General features: G+C 41.2%; 2 protein-coding genes across 10 annotated transcripts in view; one reads left to right on the forward strand and one right to left on the reverse strand.

Moving 5' to 3' along the window:
- Positions 1–3,810, reverse strand: part of LOC121947993 (connector enhancer of kinase suppressor of ras 2) — an 80,389-nt gene extending 76,579 nt beyond the window's left edge. For 5 of the 8 annotated variants that reach the window (XM_088081321.1, XM_088081318.1, XM_088081320.1 and 2 more), the window contains exon 1: positions 3,454–3,809. In XM_088081321.1, the coding sequence (XP_087937447.1) occupies positions 3,454–3,517 (64 nt within the window). In that variant the 5' untranslated portion in view covers positions 3,518–3,809. Of the gene's footprint in view, positions 1–3,453 lie in introns of all 8 variants that reach the window. The other 3 variants (XM_088081322.1, XM_088081323.1, XM_088081319.1) reach the window with 2 other exon arrangements.
- Positions 3,811–6,233: 2,423 nt separating this feature from the next.
- Positions 6,234–15,382, forward strand: hdx (highly divergent homeobox). 2 transcript variants are annotated; one of them, XM_042493658.2, is made up of 11 exons: positions 6,234–6,389; positions 7,974–8,183; positions 8,797–8,943; positions 9,919–11,106; positions 11,443–11,499; positions 11,679–11,825; positions 12,575–12,773; positions 12,856–12,935; positions 14,337–14,441; positions 14,622–14,744; positions 14,861–15,382. In XM_042493658.2, the coding sequence occupies exons 2-11, from the start codon at positions 8,070–8,072 to the stop codon at positions 15,128–15,130; spliced, it is 2,430 nt and encodes an 809-aa protein (XP_042349592.2). In that variant the 5' UTR covers positions 6,234–6,389; positions 7,974–8,069; the 3' UTR covers positions 15,131–15,382. The 2 variants fall into 2 exon arrangements, with proteins under 2 accessions (XP_042349592.2, XP_087937451.1); XM_088081325.1 differs by having other exon boundaries at positions 8,797–8,937.
- The last annotated feature ends 846 nt before the right edge of the window (positions 15,383–16,228 follow it).

Genomic DNA, 16,228 nt, shown 5'->3' on the forward strand with positions numbered 1-16,228 from the left:
AGTATTTTTTACAGTGTGATATTGATATTTTCACTTCAGTCAAAATAAATGAATTACTACTCCCAACACTCATTTTTGACCAAATTAAAGGTCCAGTGTGTGGTACTTTGGGACATCTATTGGCAGAAATTGTAAAGAATATTCATAATCATTTCATCATTAGTTTATAATCACCTGCAAAAAAGAACTGTGTTTTCGTCACTTAAGGATGAGCAGTTTATACCTACATACGGTGCGGTTCTCTTCCGCAGAGTCAGCCATGTTGTTTCTACAGTAGCCAAGAACAGACAAACCAAACACTGGCCCTAGAAAGGCAAAATTTGCATTTTCACATCAGCCAATATTGGTCGCCTACACACTTGGCACACAGGAGAAGTTTCAGTTCTGCAACCTCACTGCTAGATGCCACTATACCATACACACTAGACCTTTAAAACAAGAAAGGAGAAAATCTGAGTTGACTTGTGGATGTGGACACATTTTAATAATTAAAAAAAAATCATATTTATTGAAGCGGTGGTGTCGTAAGTATCTTAGAAACAACTTGTGCCTACTCAATCAAATTTGTTATTTGTGATCCGCACTTTTTTAGAATTTTAGGGAAGATTTCCATTGAATAACTCTTATTTTCAATAAAGCATTTCTTACCCTCAAATTAGGCAACTAAATTGTGAAACTATTTAATTTCTGTATATAATATTGATGATTTTTTAAGGCTAGTATCACCATTCAGGGGTGATCCCATGGCCTATCCCCAGTTTGGATCCATCTGGGGAGTTAAGTTGCATGATCCCTAAAATAACAAGAATGATAAAAATTAATGAATACAATACAACAAGGATGTTGTTACATTCCCACAATCAGCCACTGTGCAGTGGCAAAAAAGGCACAGCATTTTTATCATGAAAAATTGAGAAACTTAGGACAATGATGGCCCACTGATGCCCCAAACCTCCACAGAGTAAATAATAACAGCAATTTGTCCTAAAGATGTAGGTAAGGACAAATGTTTGCCATCTGTGTCTTATATCTGCGCACATTTAAAGTACTTTTCTCTCTTATGTGAGCAAGAGAAATCACAACGTACATCTTAAAGAAGGTCTCAATGTCACTGCTTCCTAAAAAGGCACAAGAGCACGCAGATCAGCGTGAGAGAGATGAAGAGCTCCCAGAGAAAGAGGCCACAGTGAAGCCACTGTAAGCGCACAGATTAATACTAGCCTTTCGCCTTTTACTTTATTCATAAGAAAATAAGATCTGAGCGTAAGCCTGCCGCTGAGGGTCTATGTTTGAAGCCCCACAGGAAAAAGGAGCGGGCTACACAGGAAAAGGGACAACACTGGGAGATGTTGGCGAACGTCTATGAAAATGAATCTCAGAGCCCCGGCTCTTCATGTGGAGGAGGCCAGGACTCTGGATTATAAGAACACATATGAGGAGACCAAGAGTGGAGCAGATATAACAATATTGCCTCGAGAGTTTTGGTGCGACTGTGCACATTTTTCTTTGTCTTTACTTCACTGATGGCAAACCTAAAGGGTTGTTTTGTGCATTAGATTACCTAAAACTTGCAAATGTGTGACAAATAATGAAATATGATCCATTTTCCAGATTCTGCTTGTAGGTTTAAATAATGTCACTGACTAACATCTCCATGTGCCATCTTTCCATTCCAAATTTTGAATTACATTGACACTTTCAGTTCCTACTGTGGTGATTTACTAATGAAATAACTGATGTAAAAATGTGTCTTTTCTTTATTGGCAGATTTAACCAGCATGTCTTGCAACATTTGATCTAGCTGGTGTATTTTCATATGTAGTCTTCATATACTCATGCTCACAGCTAGTGTTCCTGGAGCCTGTAAGAGGAGGGGAATCATTGGTTTGCCGTGGGTGGAATGCAAATCACTGCCACATGGAGGATTTTATTTTAGCACTTTTTTTGGGACTGACTGGCTGATAACTTAACTCACATGGCCCTAAACTGGCAGCGTGTTTTAAAACATGTGAAAGTGTAATTAATCCTCATTTGGCAATAAGTGATCACTACAGCTGTAGTGATCACTTATGGCATCAAAATACTACCATGGCATCAAAAAAAGTGAACCAAAACCAACATATTCAGTGTGTTTCCCATGCTGTAAATGTCAAACCACATTTGGATACTGCTTATCTAATCTCCAATCAAAATTCAACCCTCTTAACAAACAGGAGCAAAGCTTTCCAAGTGAACACTCCACGGATCAGAGGATGAAGCCGTAACTCCACTGGCTGCTTACTGTGGCTGAGGAGAGCAATTATAAAACCAGGAACATCATCGTAATCACTCAACGTAACGCATCCCAAATACTCCCTCGCTGTGTCCCCCGAGGGTCTGGCAACCACCTTGACTTCTAATCTCAGACATCAGTGCTTTGCCATAATGAAAAGGAACTTGAAACACATGTGGGGACATGGAGTTTTAGGATATGAATACATTAGATACAAAAAGTGGTCACTCTAGTGTATGTGCAATGCAGACACACATCCCAAGTATCTATAGCAACATTGCATTGTAGGTTTGAGTCATCGCACACAAGTGATTAAGTCATTCTCTTAAGTAAGGGATTGCGGACACCCTCCCTCCCCATTTTCATTGTCTCTTAGTAGGCCCACCACAGTTTCTCTCACAGCTCTATGTCTGACCATCAGCGTGTGAGAAAAGCTCCTACCCCACACACACACACACACACACACACACACACACACACGCATGATTAGTGATTACTCATTCATACTGTCTGTTTGAAGGGACGTATCTCGCGCCAGCAAAGCGAGCAACAGAGAGGAAAAAATGTGATCGGTGCGTTTGCCTTAAATGGTAAACGGCATTGCGCTGTCCATGGTGCTGAAACTGACTGTACGGGCTGGCAGCATAGGTGGTGGGGGGTGAAGGGGGGGGGTTGCATGCAGCTAACTACATTAATCAAACGCGCGCGCACAAGCACAGTCATACATAAAACGAATGGTGATATGGGCTTAGAGCATGTGGTGGTGAGTGAAAGAGCAGATGACATATCTTCCACATTCATTGATGGGAGCTCTGCTGCTGCTGCTGCTGCTGCTGCTGCTGCTGATGGAGTCAGCAGCAGCAGCCTATAGGCTTGGCTTGCGAAGGGGTGCGCTCTCAAGCAAGCGAGATGACAGAATGCTGAGCCTCCACTCCCTGCTTCTTGGGGACATCCATTTCACTGCACCGGCTCAATCGCATTCACTCTACTTTAGTGACTTAAATCAGTCTCACAGTGGTCAGCTCCAGCGGCTAATATCACACGTCAGCCTGCAGGGTTTTTTTTTTTTTGAAAAGGAGAACCCACATGCATACAGTGTGGCCCTCCGCTGCTCACCATCATCATCATCATTTTAACCACAATGCACATAATCAACCTGATGCAATGAAGCCAAAATTTACCTTTCATCCAGTCCAGCACTTGCTTTGGTGTCCATTTACTTATAGGTTCCATAACCAAAGCCATGGTGTCACAGTCTCTCCGAGATGAACAGCACAGGACTCAATGCGGGCGACATAAAACGACTTGTCAGTCACATCTGGAATGACTCTGCGGTGGGTAAATCTGAGGAAAAAGAAAGCTTTGTCAGTTTTATTCTCTCCATCAGAGCATGGCCGCCTGCAGAAACGGTGAACGGGATGCGGTGGTGCAATCCACGCGCACACACGGGAGACACGCACACACACGCTCTCTCTCCTTCTTTCCCTCCCTCCCTCCTTTCTCGTTCCCTCGCTCTGCTCCCTCACTCTCTCTCTCTCCTCCTCGTGCCTTCCCGCCAGCAGCCCGCGCGCTGTGAGAAGTGGATTCGGTGGGCGCGAGGGGATGGAGCGACCCCTCCCCTCTCCTCTTTTTCCTCCCGCCCGCCTCGCTGCAGCATCACAAGGGCCACCACTCATAACACAGACCAGGGAATGGTGCAACGCACACCATATAGGGAGGATCTCTCTCAGTCTCCCTCCCTGCCTTAAACACACACATGCACATACATATATAGAAAGAGCAAGAAAGGCTGGATGCAAAGATTACTTAAGCAACCCTTTCATGACGTTTAAGTGTTGCAAAAACACCATTGTAAATCATACATAAAGTGCAGTAGGGTCTTTTAGGTACCACAGATACACTACATTTTATTTGTATTTTTATGAGGTGAAGGAAAATTCCTTGTAATAAATAGTCGTTGCAAGTTAAAAATTGTGCCTGTCTGCATGTTTTGTGCCTGTTGGCAACGCGAGCTACATCACAGGGCAAGGTAATACTTATATGTCAGCTGTTTTTTTTTAAGTTCACCATCTGTGGATGAGGAAAACAGCATCAGTTGTCAGGGGCTGCTGCTCAGTGCATGAGTTCAGCTGTGAGGAACAGCGCCCCCTGCTGCGCACCTGGGACACAGGTGACGTCATGGATTAAAGCAGCACCCCCCCTCTATAAACACACACACATACACCACCCCACGATTCAATAAGGCTCACACACACACACACGCACACACACACACACACACACACACATATATATATATATATATATATATATATATATATATACATATAAATATATATATACATATATATATATTACAAACGTAATCACAAAATAATAAAATGTAAGAAATAACATTATTTGCATTACTTTGATGGGACATTGTTTCATTCCTTGTTACACTTTTAACAGGGTAGCTGGTAATATGTAACTTATCACAACATAAAAGTAATATATCACAATAACCACAGAGGGACCACACAGCAGCAGCATCACCAGTGTCTGTATTCTTGCTGATGCATTTAAATGTGTCAATAGTTAAATCTGAGAATAACACTGACGAGAATGAATATATGACCCCTACAAAAAAACAAGCATAAACACACACATAGTAAGAACACATCAGAAAACACAGTGATTATACGTTAATGTCCTTTATTTCTGTATTTATGTTACATAGACATAACAAACACAACAAATGTGTTTCAAAGTGCGGAATACCATGTAGCTCTAGTTTGAAACTTCAAGGTTCAAGATTCAAGGTTTCTTTATTTGTGCCAAGGGGTACATCTGTTGTGCAGACAAGAAATTCAGCAGTCCAAAACAAGACATTACAACAATACAGATTTGAAAGATATTTCAACAAAATACATAAAAACAAGTATCATCTAGTATTAAAATAGTATCAAAGTATAAGAACAGTATAAGAAGAACTCCACTGAATGAATTAACAGCTAGGGCTATTCTACAAAGTAACAATAATGACTTATTACGTCAATCAAATAAAAATACACAGTTAGTGGTTATGATTATATCACAGGCAAGGTACCTCTAAAGGGAAAACATTTATTTCGACCTGGTTCAAAGGAGAGAACTTTTACTGCTCTATTTGCCTGATGCTCTGGATTGTTGTCACCAAATCCTTCATACATGCTCTGTGTCTTTCTATCTGTCTCTCCTCTTAATATATGTTATTAACCCTGCTGCAGTAGAAATGCAAGTAACCTATTAGGTTGTAAATTACAGTAACTATGTCAGACTCACTGCTGAAGGCACAGTAGGATATAACCTTTTTAGGATTAAGAGATGAGGAATAGACTACTAAAACTAAAACATCTGTGCTAATGCTGCCTATTACATTATTATCAACATAAAAAAGTAATAAAAATCAAATTCACTGTTTTATTTGCATGACTATAGTTTAGTGCAGTATTGCCAGAGCAGGTTTTACAAGGTTTACAATGTAACTATAATAAATAATGTAGGCTAGTATTTGTAATGTTAAACAATAATGTCAAAAATGCTGATTTTAACAATTAACAAACATTCTGAAAAAGACAAAAAAGTCGATTATATGTTCACTTTTCCTGACAATATTGCTGAAAATTTTAAGATAGAAATCTAATCACATCATTTGCTGACATGTTGACGCCTGCAGTGGAATAGTTAATAAATAAATATTTCCTGTTGGCAGTGTTTCCAGCATGTGCTGCACACTTAAGCACAGCCTCAGGGGTAAACTTAACTGAACATATTTGAAAGGATACTTTGACACGTTCAGGTGATGAAGACACAAAGCATTTCCCATCAAAGTTTGGGCTGCTTCCATGTCTGTGACCTCCTCCTCCAGCAGCCCACTGAACAAAGTCAATGGTGGGCGGGACCACGGTGCTCAGTTTTCAGCCCTTTCCGAATGTCACAGCGATGATCTTGAGCTCTCATTGGCTCCTGTCTGCAGCTACGTCACAATCATGATTAGAATTGATGATCGGACGTTCTGATTTCATTGTCTAGCAAAGGGGACTGGTGAAGAAATCTGCTGAATTTGAACGTGCGTCTGATTTGGACATCAAAAATGGTAAGCAGGAAAGTGATTTTTACTTTTCGCTCCAGGGTATGCCGGCTCGTTTTTGATCGTGTCCGCTCGAAGCCAGGGTCAGCGAGAATGACCATGCCAGGGTCGGGAAATCACAGATTTGAGGGAAAAGTTTAGCTGCAGCTATCCATGGGGAAAGCTATGCTAATGCTAGCTAGCCTTGGCTGGCTCAGATATGGCCGCTCGGGCCTGCAAGCTAGCGCGTGCTGTTTGTATGGCCATTGTGGTGATGCGGTGCTTACCCGGTTTGTTTACTGTCTGGCTCGCTGTCGTAAAGTTATGGCTTGTTCTTCCTGTGTGGGAATTATGTTTCTGAATCCCCAGCCTGTCGCTTCGGTGGCATACTAATCTGACGTGCCCACAATTTGTTCACTAATTCTCTCCGTAATGTTTCCATATTGACTGTAGCCATGCGCAGTCAGCCTGCCAAAATAAACCTGCTGGATGCTTATTGGTCACACAACATTCCCGTATGTAACATTTTCTGTCTTTATTAAGCCTCTAACAACTGTATTCCAAACTTAAACCGGAGTTTTTCAGCTCTCTGGAAGTGCCACAGTTATTTCCTTTAACCGGGCTCGTTGCTTCTCTTTTCTGTCCCCCTCGTTCAGTCTGAATGTGCCGAAACGATACACATTTGATATGACACTAATCAACACTGCAATCTATTTATTAATATTTTTATTTGGGTGTGTCACAATGACAGATTAAAGCTTGCTGTGCCAACAAAAAAGCAAGTTATTCTACTTGAAACGTCACCGTTTCTTCATTGTTTATACATGCATTTATTTTGAAGGCGTGTACACTAAATTATAATTATTAGCGGCAGTAGAAGTAGTAGTATTTGTATTATTTATTGTATTATTATTGTTACTAGTAGTATTTTAAGGAAGCTTTATTCATAATAAAGAGGTATACAACATTTGTCACAGAAAGACACTACATTATACTTTATAAATAAAGGTTTGCATATCTGTGTAAAAACTAAATTATACTCCTCAGTAGAACTGAATGATGTCATCAAATAGCTTTGAAAAGTGACGTTTGTCGACAGATTTTTTTGAAAAATTGACATTGCTTATTATACATTGTTAGTTTGCTTTTTGCCATAAAGGTCTAACATAATTTGTGCTATTTAAAATGTGTATAACTGTAACTCCATGATTACTGCTAGGGCACAAATTTAAATGTTTTTCAGTAGATGAATAAAACAATGTCTTGTAGGCACAACATATTAGCTTGATTGATGGTGTTATTGATGCCACACAGTGGCTTGTCATTGCCTATTATATTTTGACTGACAGTGGGTTGTATATTTTACAGCTTCACAATGCTTGATGTAACTTTTTCAAAAATGTGTAATGTATTATATGACAAAGTGTTGACTGGTTGTCTACAACTTGATGAAAGTGATTAGTGCATTTCTCAATCTCGATCCAGAAAAAAAAATTGCTGGTCTTTAGTTATTGTTAGTACAGAAAAGCATGTGTATAATGACACAGATCATGTTCATTTTGTCATTCTCTTATGATAACACTTGCAATTTTTGCTTTGCTTTCTTCTCAGCCGCAGTACCCAGCAGTGTGCCAGGTCCACTGAGACATGATGAGCACAATCAAAACTGTGCTAATCTAAAAACATGGAGGTTTTGCTGTGATCTGCATGGCTGCCTCGTTCCCCTCCAGTATCAGAATGGAGTTTCCCTCCAGTAGCAGAATGGAGTTCCCCTCCAGTAGCCGAATGGATGCATGGTCACAGCGGCGTGGCCTGCAGACTGTGAGTATATTAAGAATTGTATTCCAATATGAGTAAGGAAGAAATATAACATGGCTTGAAATCTGATAAAATGAAAACAGAATACAGAGACTGCTGCAGCAGCTATAATCTTCAAATTGTGACATGCTCAGGGGGTAGTATCATGTAATAGTTGATGCTTTTGCTAAATGAATAATAAGTGCATTTACAAGGATATGAATAACGTGTTCATGATCAGGCTTTTGGAATATCCCTAGTATCACATGTTTTAGCTTGTAAACGCCATATTCAGTTTATGAGAAACCTGTATGCTGGATTAAGCACTATAAAAAAAACAAGCTGGGATGAATATGCGGAATTTGAATAACCTGATTTCTTTGTGCTCCTGTAAACACCATATCCCAAATGTGATCATAACCGGAGTAAGCCTCATAAACAGGTTATTCATGTATATGTAACTGCAGTCAATGGTTAAAATGGAAAAAAAGAGGAAATTGCAAAACTGTCATAAAGTTAAAAGTTCACACTAGCTGAAATATCTCTGTAACCCAATCATCTACCACAATCTGTCAGTGAGCTCTGGTGAATTCTACAAAGTTTTTGGGTGTTCTTTATCTTTGCGATTGTCCCTCAGATGAACCTGCGGTCAGTGTTTACGGCTGAGCAGCAGAGGATCCTGGAGCGTTACTATGATAATGGGATGACCAATCAGAGCAAAGCTTGCTTCCAGCTAATACTGCAGTGTGCTCAGGAGGCCAAACTGGACTTCAGCGTGGTGCGGGTATGCCCTTAAGATGTGCTTGTGTGTTAATGAATCAGCAGGACGCAGAACTCTTTGATATGATTAGTGTTGCAGCTCTGTGGGGACTTACTGAGATAGTGGCTACGTTTACATGCACACCAGTATTCTGTTACTGCAAATATGGCAGTATTCTTAATTTGATACAATAATATAAACAGCATATTCTGTTTAAATATTCCTAATTAGGCCGTTTTCCGAATTTAGCAGTTTCCGATTAAGACACGTGGGATATGTCGCTATTATGCAGGTTTTAGAAACCTTATTTGGACATGTATACAGCACATTTGGGATATATATAATAAGGTCAGCTCTGTGCACTGTCATGGATATGTTGTACACAAAATAACTCGCCAGCAGTTTGCAAAACTGTGGTGTAGAGATGCATGCAAAAGAAAATCCCATATTTCTGCTCAGAAGGAGAAACACATCTGCTTTTAAACTTTAATGAAAGACTTGGATATCAAGAGGTTTTTGGAAATGCACAAATATTACATCGACCTTTTCAAGAAGGTGAAAGAAGGAAAGAGGGAGTTCAATAAGTCTATTAATGGTAGGAAACCATGAAAAACGGATTTTGATACAAAGAAATAAAATGACCGGCAGTTCCAGCTGTTCTACTTCTCTATTTTTTGATGTGATGAGCGTCATGTTAGGGCGCGTTAATTGGCATACGCACAGCTGCACATAAACGGGAGTGTTAGTGGAATATTTATTTTCATTAGACATGTAAACAGCTTACTTAGCAGGAATATTGTTTTTATCAGACTAAGGGCAAAAACCAGACTATTTTGTGCATGTAAAGGTACTCAGTGAGTCCCGTCTCTTCCCTGCGAGTTCTTCATCTAATGCAGAGTCGTGAATTATTATCCTCACTTTGCTGAATTAGTCCCTGTAGTGTACTGCAGAAAGCTTTTTTAAGTAATGTTACTGTGCTGATTGCTCCTCTCTCCGCAGACATGGGTTGGCAACAAAAGACGTAAGCTCGCCTCCAAGGTAGAACAGAATGGAGGCATGTCTCATTCCTTATCCAGTCATGGACTCGCCGGGGGATTACTCTCCAATCACTCATTAGCTGGAGGTTCACTGCCCAATCACAGCCTGGCTGCAGGTGCGCTGCTTCCTGCCGAACTGGCTGCAGCGCGGAACATCCAGAATCGTGTGCACCTTCTCCCTCCATCCTCATCTTTTCCTTCTTTCTCCTCAACATCTTCCTCCCCTTCCTCCTCCTCTCCCCACAGCAGCGGAAGCAACAACAACAACAACAATAATGACGTCATACTGACCGGGATTTACTCTCTCAACTCCGTCCCTCGCTCCCGACCGAGGCCCACAGCCCCCCCATCTCAGTCAGACTCTGAGCTTTCTGCGCACACATCCTCATCTCTGATAAACCGCGCCCTGCAGAGCAGGAACAGCTCCACCTCTTCACCTCTCCACTCCAAGCTGGTCTCCCTCTCCCAAAACCTCCCACCCCTCACAACTGCCTCAGGGCCTTTAGTCTACACTGCAGTCAGGAAGGGAGCTTTATCCCTCGGGGAGGCAGGGGTAAGTGCAGGAGCAGGGGTGGTACCTCACAGCTGGACTAGGCAGTATGGTACAGCGCAAAGTCGCCCTTGGTCCTCCTCCTCACAGTCCCAAACTCAGCCTCAACCCAGACCTCACTCAAACCCCCAACCTCAACCACCTGCTCCTCAGAAGAACCGGGTCTCCCTCCCAGTACAGAACTCTGGTCCCTCCTCTGAACCGACACCTCGTATCCAGCAGGTCTTCACCTTGTCAGAGAGAGGCGAGGGGGAACGACTTCGGCCGAGTCACGTGGCTACCCGGAAAAGCCAGGACAGTCATAGGGGGGCGCCCCGCCTTCTAGACGCCAGTCAGAACTTCTCCATTGCTATGGAAACTGGAGATGAAGAAGATGAGTGGCAAAGGGAAGAGGAGCTGGCAAATTTGGCCGCTCAGACACACATCCAGAGGGAGCAGACATCAGCCAGCCCGACCGGGGCTGAAGCGTCTGTGGTGAGAGGAGGCCACACGCCCCCGATGACCAGCTCCAGACCCGCACTTCTTCACAGCAACACAACTCTTCAGGGCAGCTACTCCGTCACAGCACAGACCTCACATACAGGGGAATCCAACACACAGGTAGGAGAGATTCGCAAAACTGCTATCAGTCCGGCTATCAACACCACACGTGTGCGAGCTGCAGCGACTTTGCCATCACGTGCTGCTTATCCAGGCAGTGTAGCCTGAGGGTCATCCTGCCTCCAATTGGCTTTCCCTGAAACTCTCACCCTAACCACTCTCACTACTCTTGCCTTAACTTAACTAACCCAACCAACGAGGATAACGAATACTACTAGCTAATCAGAGGGAGAGTAGGATGGGACATGCAAATTCAGGAGAGATTTAGTGTTTTTGCTGCCTTCCTTTAAAGTGAATTGAGAGACTTAACTTGACTGTTTTTGTCTCTATGTGCAGACTTTAGTCAGTGTGTCTGCTGCCCCCTGGGTTATCAGCAACTCCAGAAAGAGAACAGTAAGCATTTTTTGTCACTTCAAACACCATATTTGAATGTATAATTTAGTAAAAAAAAAAAAAAACAGGTACCAGGTTTACTGTGTGGTTATTACACATTTACACTGATGTTGCCTGGAAGGTTATCAAGCTAGAGTCTGCTTTTCATCAGTGTGAATGTTCTGGGTTTCTGTCTTCAGCTGCAGGATCGGACCCAGTTCAGTGATGGGGATCTCATCCAGCTAAAGCGCTACTGGGACCGAGGCATGACCAGCCTGGGCTCAGTGTGCAGGGAAAAGATCACTGCTGCAGCAAACCAACTTAATGTAGACACTGAAATAGTCAAGGTAACCGGCTCCAAGGGCGTTAAATTTTGGATTTATATATTCAAGTGTTAAAACAAATACATAGAAATCCAGAAATGTTTGGGGTTCCTCCTGAAATTTCTACAGTACCCTTGAAACTATGAAGGTGTTTAGTAGACTTGGCAAGCTGTGAGCCTCCCTCACATTGTCTGGCCACTTGTCTATGACATTTAGTGAAAACAAGACTATCTGACTCGTGTGAACTTTATCGGGCTAAAAGAAAACAGGAGAGAGCAGCTTTTCGAGGTCAGAGAAGTTTTCTAACTTACTCACTCAAAGTTGTGTAAAAGTCATGCCGTTATATATCAGGGCCACAGTACGAATGCTGATGGACTAAATTTAGTCCTTCAGTCCTGACACACACATGACCCACTGCCATCTCACTTACTGGGATATTTATTGTAAGGAGGAAAAATCTTTTGCCCATGTAGAGAAACAGTACTCCACTTTCAGGATAATATTAAAAGAATTGCAATAATTCAACAAAAAGTATTTTAGTTAGGTTTAATGTGATCCATGAATACTCTTTAATAATTTTTTTTCCTAAATCAAAGTGGAAACAGAAAATTTTTCAACTTCTCTCCCTGTAGTGTTTCCAAGTAATATTATTAACCATCACATTCAACACATTGGATTCTATTTTGAAAAGCTGGTTGATGTCCTTAAATTTAAGTTTTTCTTCCACATTCGGGACACTTACCACATTGTCTTGTGTGTTTCCCAACTGGCAGACATGGATCAGTAACAGGCGGAGGAAGTACCGTCTGATGGGGATTGAAATCCCTCCTCCTAAAGGTGGGCCTGCTGTATTCTCGACCTCATCCCCCGGAAACGAATCTCCAGTGACCCTCAGTCCCGACGAGGAGAGGCTCAGAACACCCGAACTCGGAGATGACTTGAACGATGAGGGATCTCTCTGCCTGTCTGAAGGTTAGGCTGCGGATACAATGCACAAACACGAGTCAAATGTAAACTGTGTGTCTCAGCATTCATGCAGCGTTCTGGCTTCTAGATGGCACCATCGACTCACTACACAGAGACGGAGAGGATGGAATGGATGTGTCCGCTGCTGCTCCACTGGCCAATAATGTGGTACTTCATTACTTCTTTGATGTAACAGTACAGCCTCATTAAATTTAGCCTCTTAGGAATAGGCGCTGAGAGGGATAAAGTCTATACACCAATGTGATAAAATGTAGGAGAGCTAGTGTTAATTTGGTGTTATTCAAGCTTAGTTTTAGTCCGCTGTTAAACGTCCTTGTTAGTTTATATCACATTTAGTCAACCTTATCCTGTTTTAGAGGACTAGAAGTCTTGGCATTTTAGTTATCTTAAAAAAAAACAAAAACCAAACCCCTTTACTGTATTTTAGTAAATAAAAAGTTTTGATATTTAGGTCTTTACAGCCATCCGATTATACTGAATATTTCAGTCGAAGCATCACATAATACACGCTGGCGTAAGCAGCTAGTTGGTGGCAGGATTGTCTAACATGCAAGTAAAGTTAGCAAGCACTTGCACTTTGCATGACCACAAATGCCAGGGAGAGCATGTTTAATAATTCATGGCTCTCAAACGACAAATATAACACATGGCTCATGAAAGAGGTAGACCCTAACTGTGCTGAATGGAGGCTCTGTACCAGAATAGCAGCCATATGTGTGTGTACCTCTACACATTACATCATGGAAATTGGGTAAAACAATATGGAAAGGTTTTGGAAAAGTTTTGAAAATTCATCGATCTTACAGTTTTTGTAAACTAAATAAATACTTATAAGAGCTCATTGATTCTACTTAAACATATAAGTTTATATTAGTTTGTAGTAACAAAATACCAGCTGTATAACTATACATATAGACACATTTTCCCATCATGCCATCATGACAGTTTTCTTTAGTTTCTTACGGATAAATGAGTTGTGAAATATAATTGGGATCCCCCAATAGATCATAAAAGGTTAAACAAATCATCCAGCAAATGCTACATTTAATGTAATATATCAAGTGCAATCATGTATTATAAATCTGATATAAAGTTTCACCCTTTATAAGTGGATACTCTTTATTACACATTTTCCTCATTCAGTTATTGCATGATTTTGTTTTTATATCATTTTTACATCTGATTTTATCATTACCATTCTCTGTCCAATAAATTGCCATGGATGATAGTTTATCTAATCACACGTTTCATGGTAAGTGTGAGCTAATTTACGATGAGCTTTACAGCACCGTTGTAGCCAAATCACAATTGCCACTGCGTTAGACAGACAAGAATAAGCTTGATAATGTTTTCTTTTACACAAGAATAAGGCTTGTTTTTTGAGAAATCAGACTGACATAGTATATGTAGCATCTTTCTTCTAATACAAACTGCAATATAAAGTGTTTTAAATAGTACATTAAATTACAAAAATAGAACATAAGGAATAGCAAATCATGATAATTTCATCTAATCTGCGTTTTTGTTTTTTGTGGGGTTTCTTAACAGAAGATTGAAGTAATTGATGAGGACGAAGAGGATGAATATGACGATGATGATGGTGAATTAGTGGCTTCAGACCGGGAGCAAATGCAGAGCCTGCTGGAATTCAAGGTGAGGACAAACACAAGACTATGACAGATTGATTGTGCATAAACTGGTGGCTGCACTTACAATCTTTTCCTCCTACTGTTGAATGGACACTGGTGTGATGCTAAATTAGAGCATTGTAACTCACAAAGACCTCAAGCAGTGAATTAACTTTTTCCTTTCTGTTGAATCCATCTGTTTCAGCATGAGGAAGTGCAGTTCTTAGAGATTGAGCTAGAGAACCAAAAACAAAAATATGACGAACTTGTCAGCTTCACAAAGAGCCTGCTCAGCGCTGTGAGGAACAATGACCTGGAGAGACAGCAGGTACACTCTCAGCAACGTTACACTCTGACAGGATCCAGTAGAACATCAGCTTGAAGCGAAACACCACCATTTCTAGACATTTCTCACCTTTAGTCTGCTGTTGTTTTTGTGTTAAGGAACTCATGGCGAGTCTACCTCAGCCTTCAGACCAGGACTGGGACATGACTGTGGAGAGAGGAACGCAGCCTGCTGCTGTGTCAGCAGATGCATCCTCCAACCACAGCGGCTCCCCGACTACCATTGCGAGCAGCGCGGAGCCTCCACCCGCCCCAGCGAACGAAGAAGTCCCACCGGTCACCATAAACAAAGACAATACAACGACTGAAGTTACTGAGCCCTCTGCATCAGAGGAGCAACTGCAGGAGGAAGTTACAGAACAAAAGTGACTATCTCATGCACATCAGCTCACATAGACTCATACAGATGTTTCCATACTCCACACAGAAGCTGGTTTCAGACAACACGGACTATACGGTCTCACATTTACACAAACACTCTGGTAATCTCGTGCTCCACGCCCAGTGCCTGTGGATTGATGCTTCACTACGACTGTTGGGCTGACAAATGCCTTTTTTACTGCATATCATTCGCCTTGCTCTGGACCAGTCCGGAGAGAACAATAAACGACCTCTAACTCATCTGTGTGGCTGTTTGTTCTAGTGAGAGAAACGTTGCTTTTTTTTTAATGTATCAGCTTATAGAAGATGTAGAAAGAACAATATATAATTGTAAAAAGAATCAAGTTCACACACAGTAACTGATCTTTTTTTGTAGATTACAGTAGCACACAAGAACATTGTGGTCATTAAACTGTTTAAACTATGGGGCCGCAGACCAAATTTATCTAGATTCCAACAATGAAATTCAAACATGATAAATTTAGAGTAACTCAGATCATGGATGGATTACTGAAACTGGCCAAAGCGTCGGGGCCCTCTCGGCTCTCAACGTCAAAATGTCACTCAAACTAACAAGTACTGACCAGGAAAAGCTTCAAAATTACCACAAATATGGAAAAAAGGGCCACAGAGAAACACAAGACTGCAAAGACACCCAAACAACCAGAAGGCATAAAAACCTTGACGAGACACAAAACGACTAGAAAAAAGGGACATAAAATTACTTCAAGTAGACACGAAACGACTACAGGACACAAAACAACTACAAGGAGACACAAAATTAATTCACCGAAACACAAAACAAATATAGGAAGACACAAAATGACCTCAAAGAAAAACAAAACCACTACAGACGGTCACAAAACAACCACAAGAGGACACAAATTGATGAAAGCAACAAAAAAACAACCAAAAAATACATAAAATTAAAACAAAGCAACAAAAAATGACCAAAGAAAGACAAAATTATTTCAAAGACAAGCAAAATGGCATGGCACAAAATGATATCACAGAGAAAAACAAACTGACAATTAATACACAAAATCACCCCAAACAAGACACAGAACCACACAAAACAAAAGCACA

The sequence above is a fragment of the Plectropomus leopardus genome, chromosome 8 (assembly GCF_026936395.1).
Source record: "Plectropomus leopardus strain MGB_pleo_1.0 chromosome 8, ASM2693639v1, whole genome shotgun sequence".
Taxonomy (NCBI): domain Eukaryota; kingdom Metazoa; phylum Chordata; class Actinopteri; order Perciformes; family Serranidae; genus Plectropomus; species Plectropomus leopardus.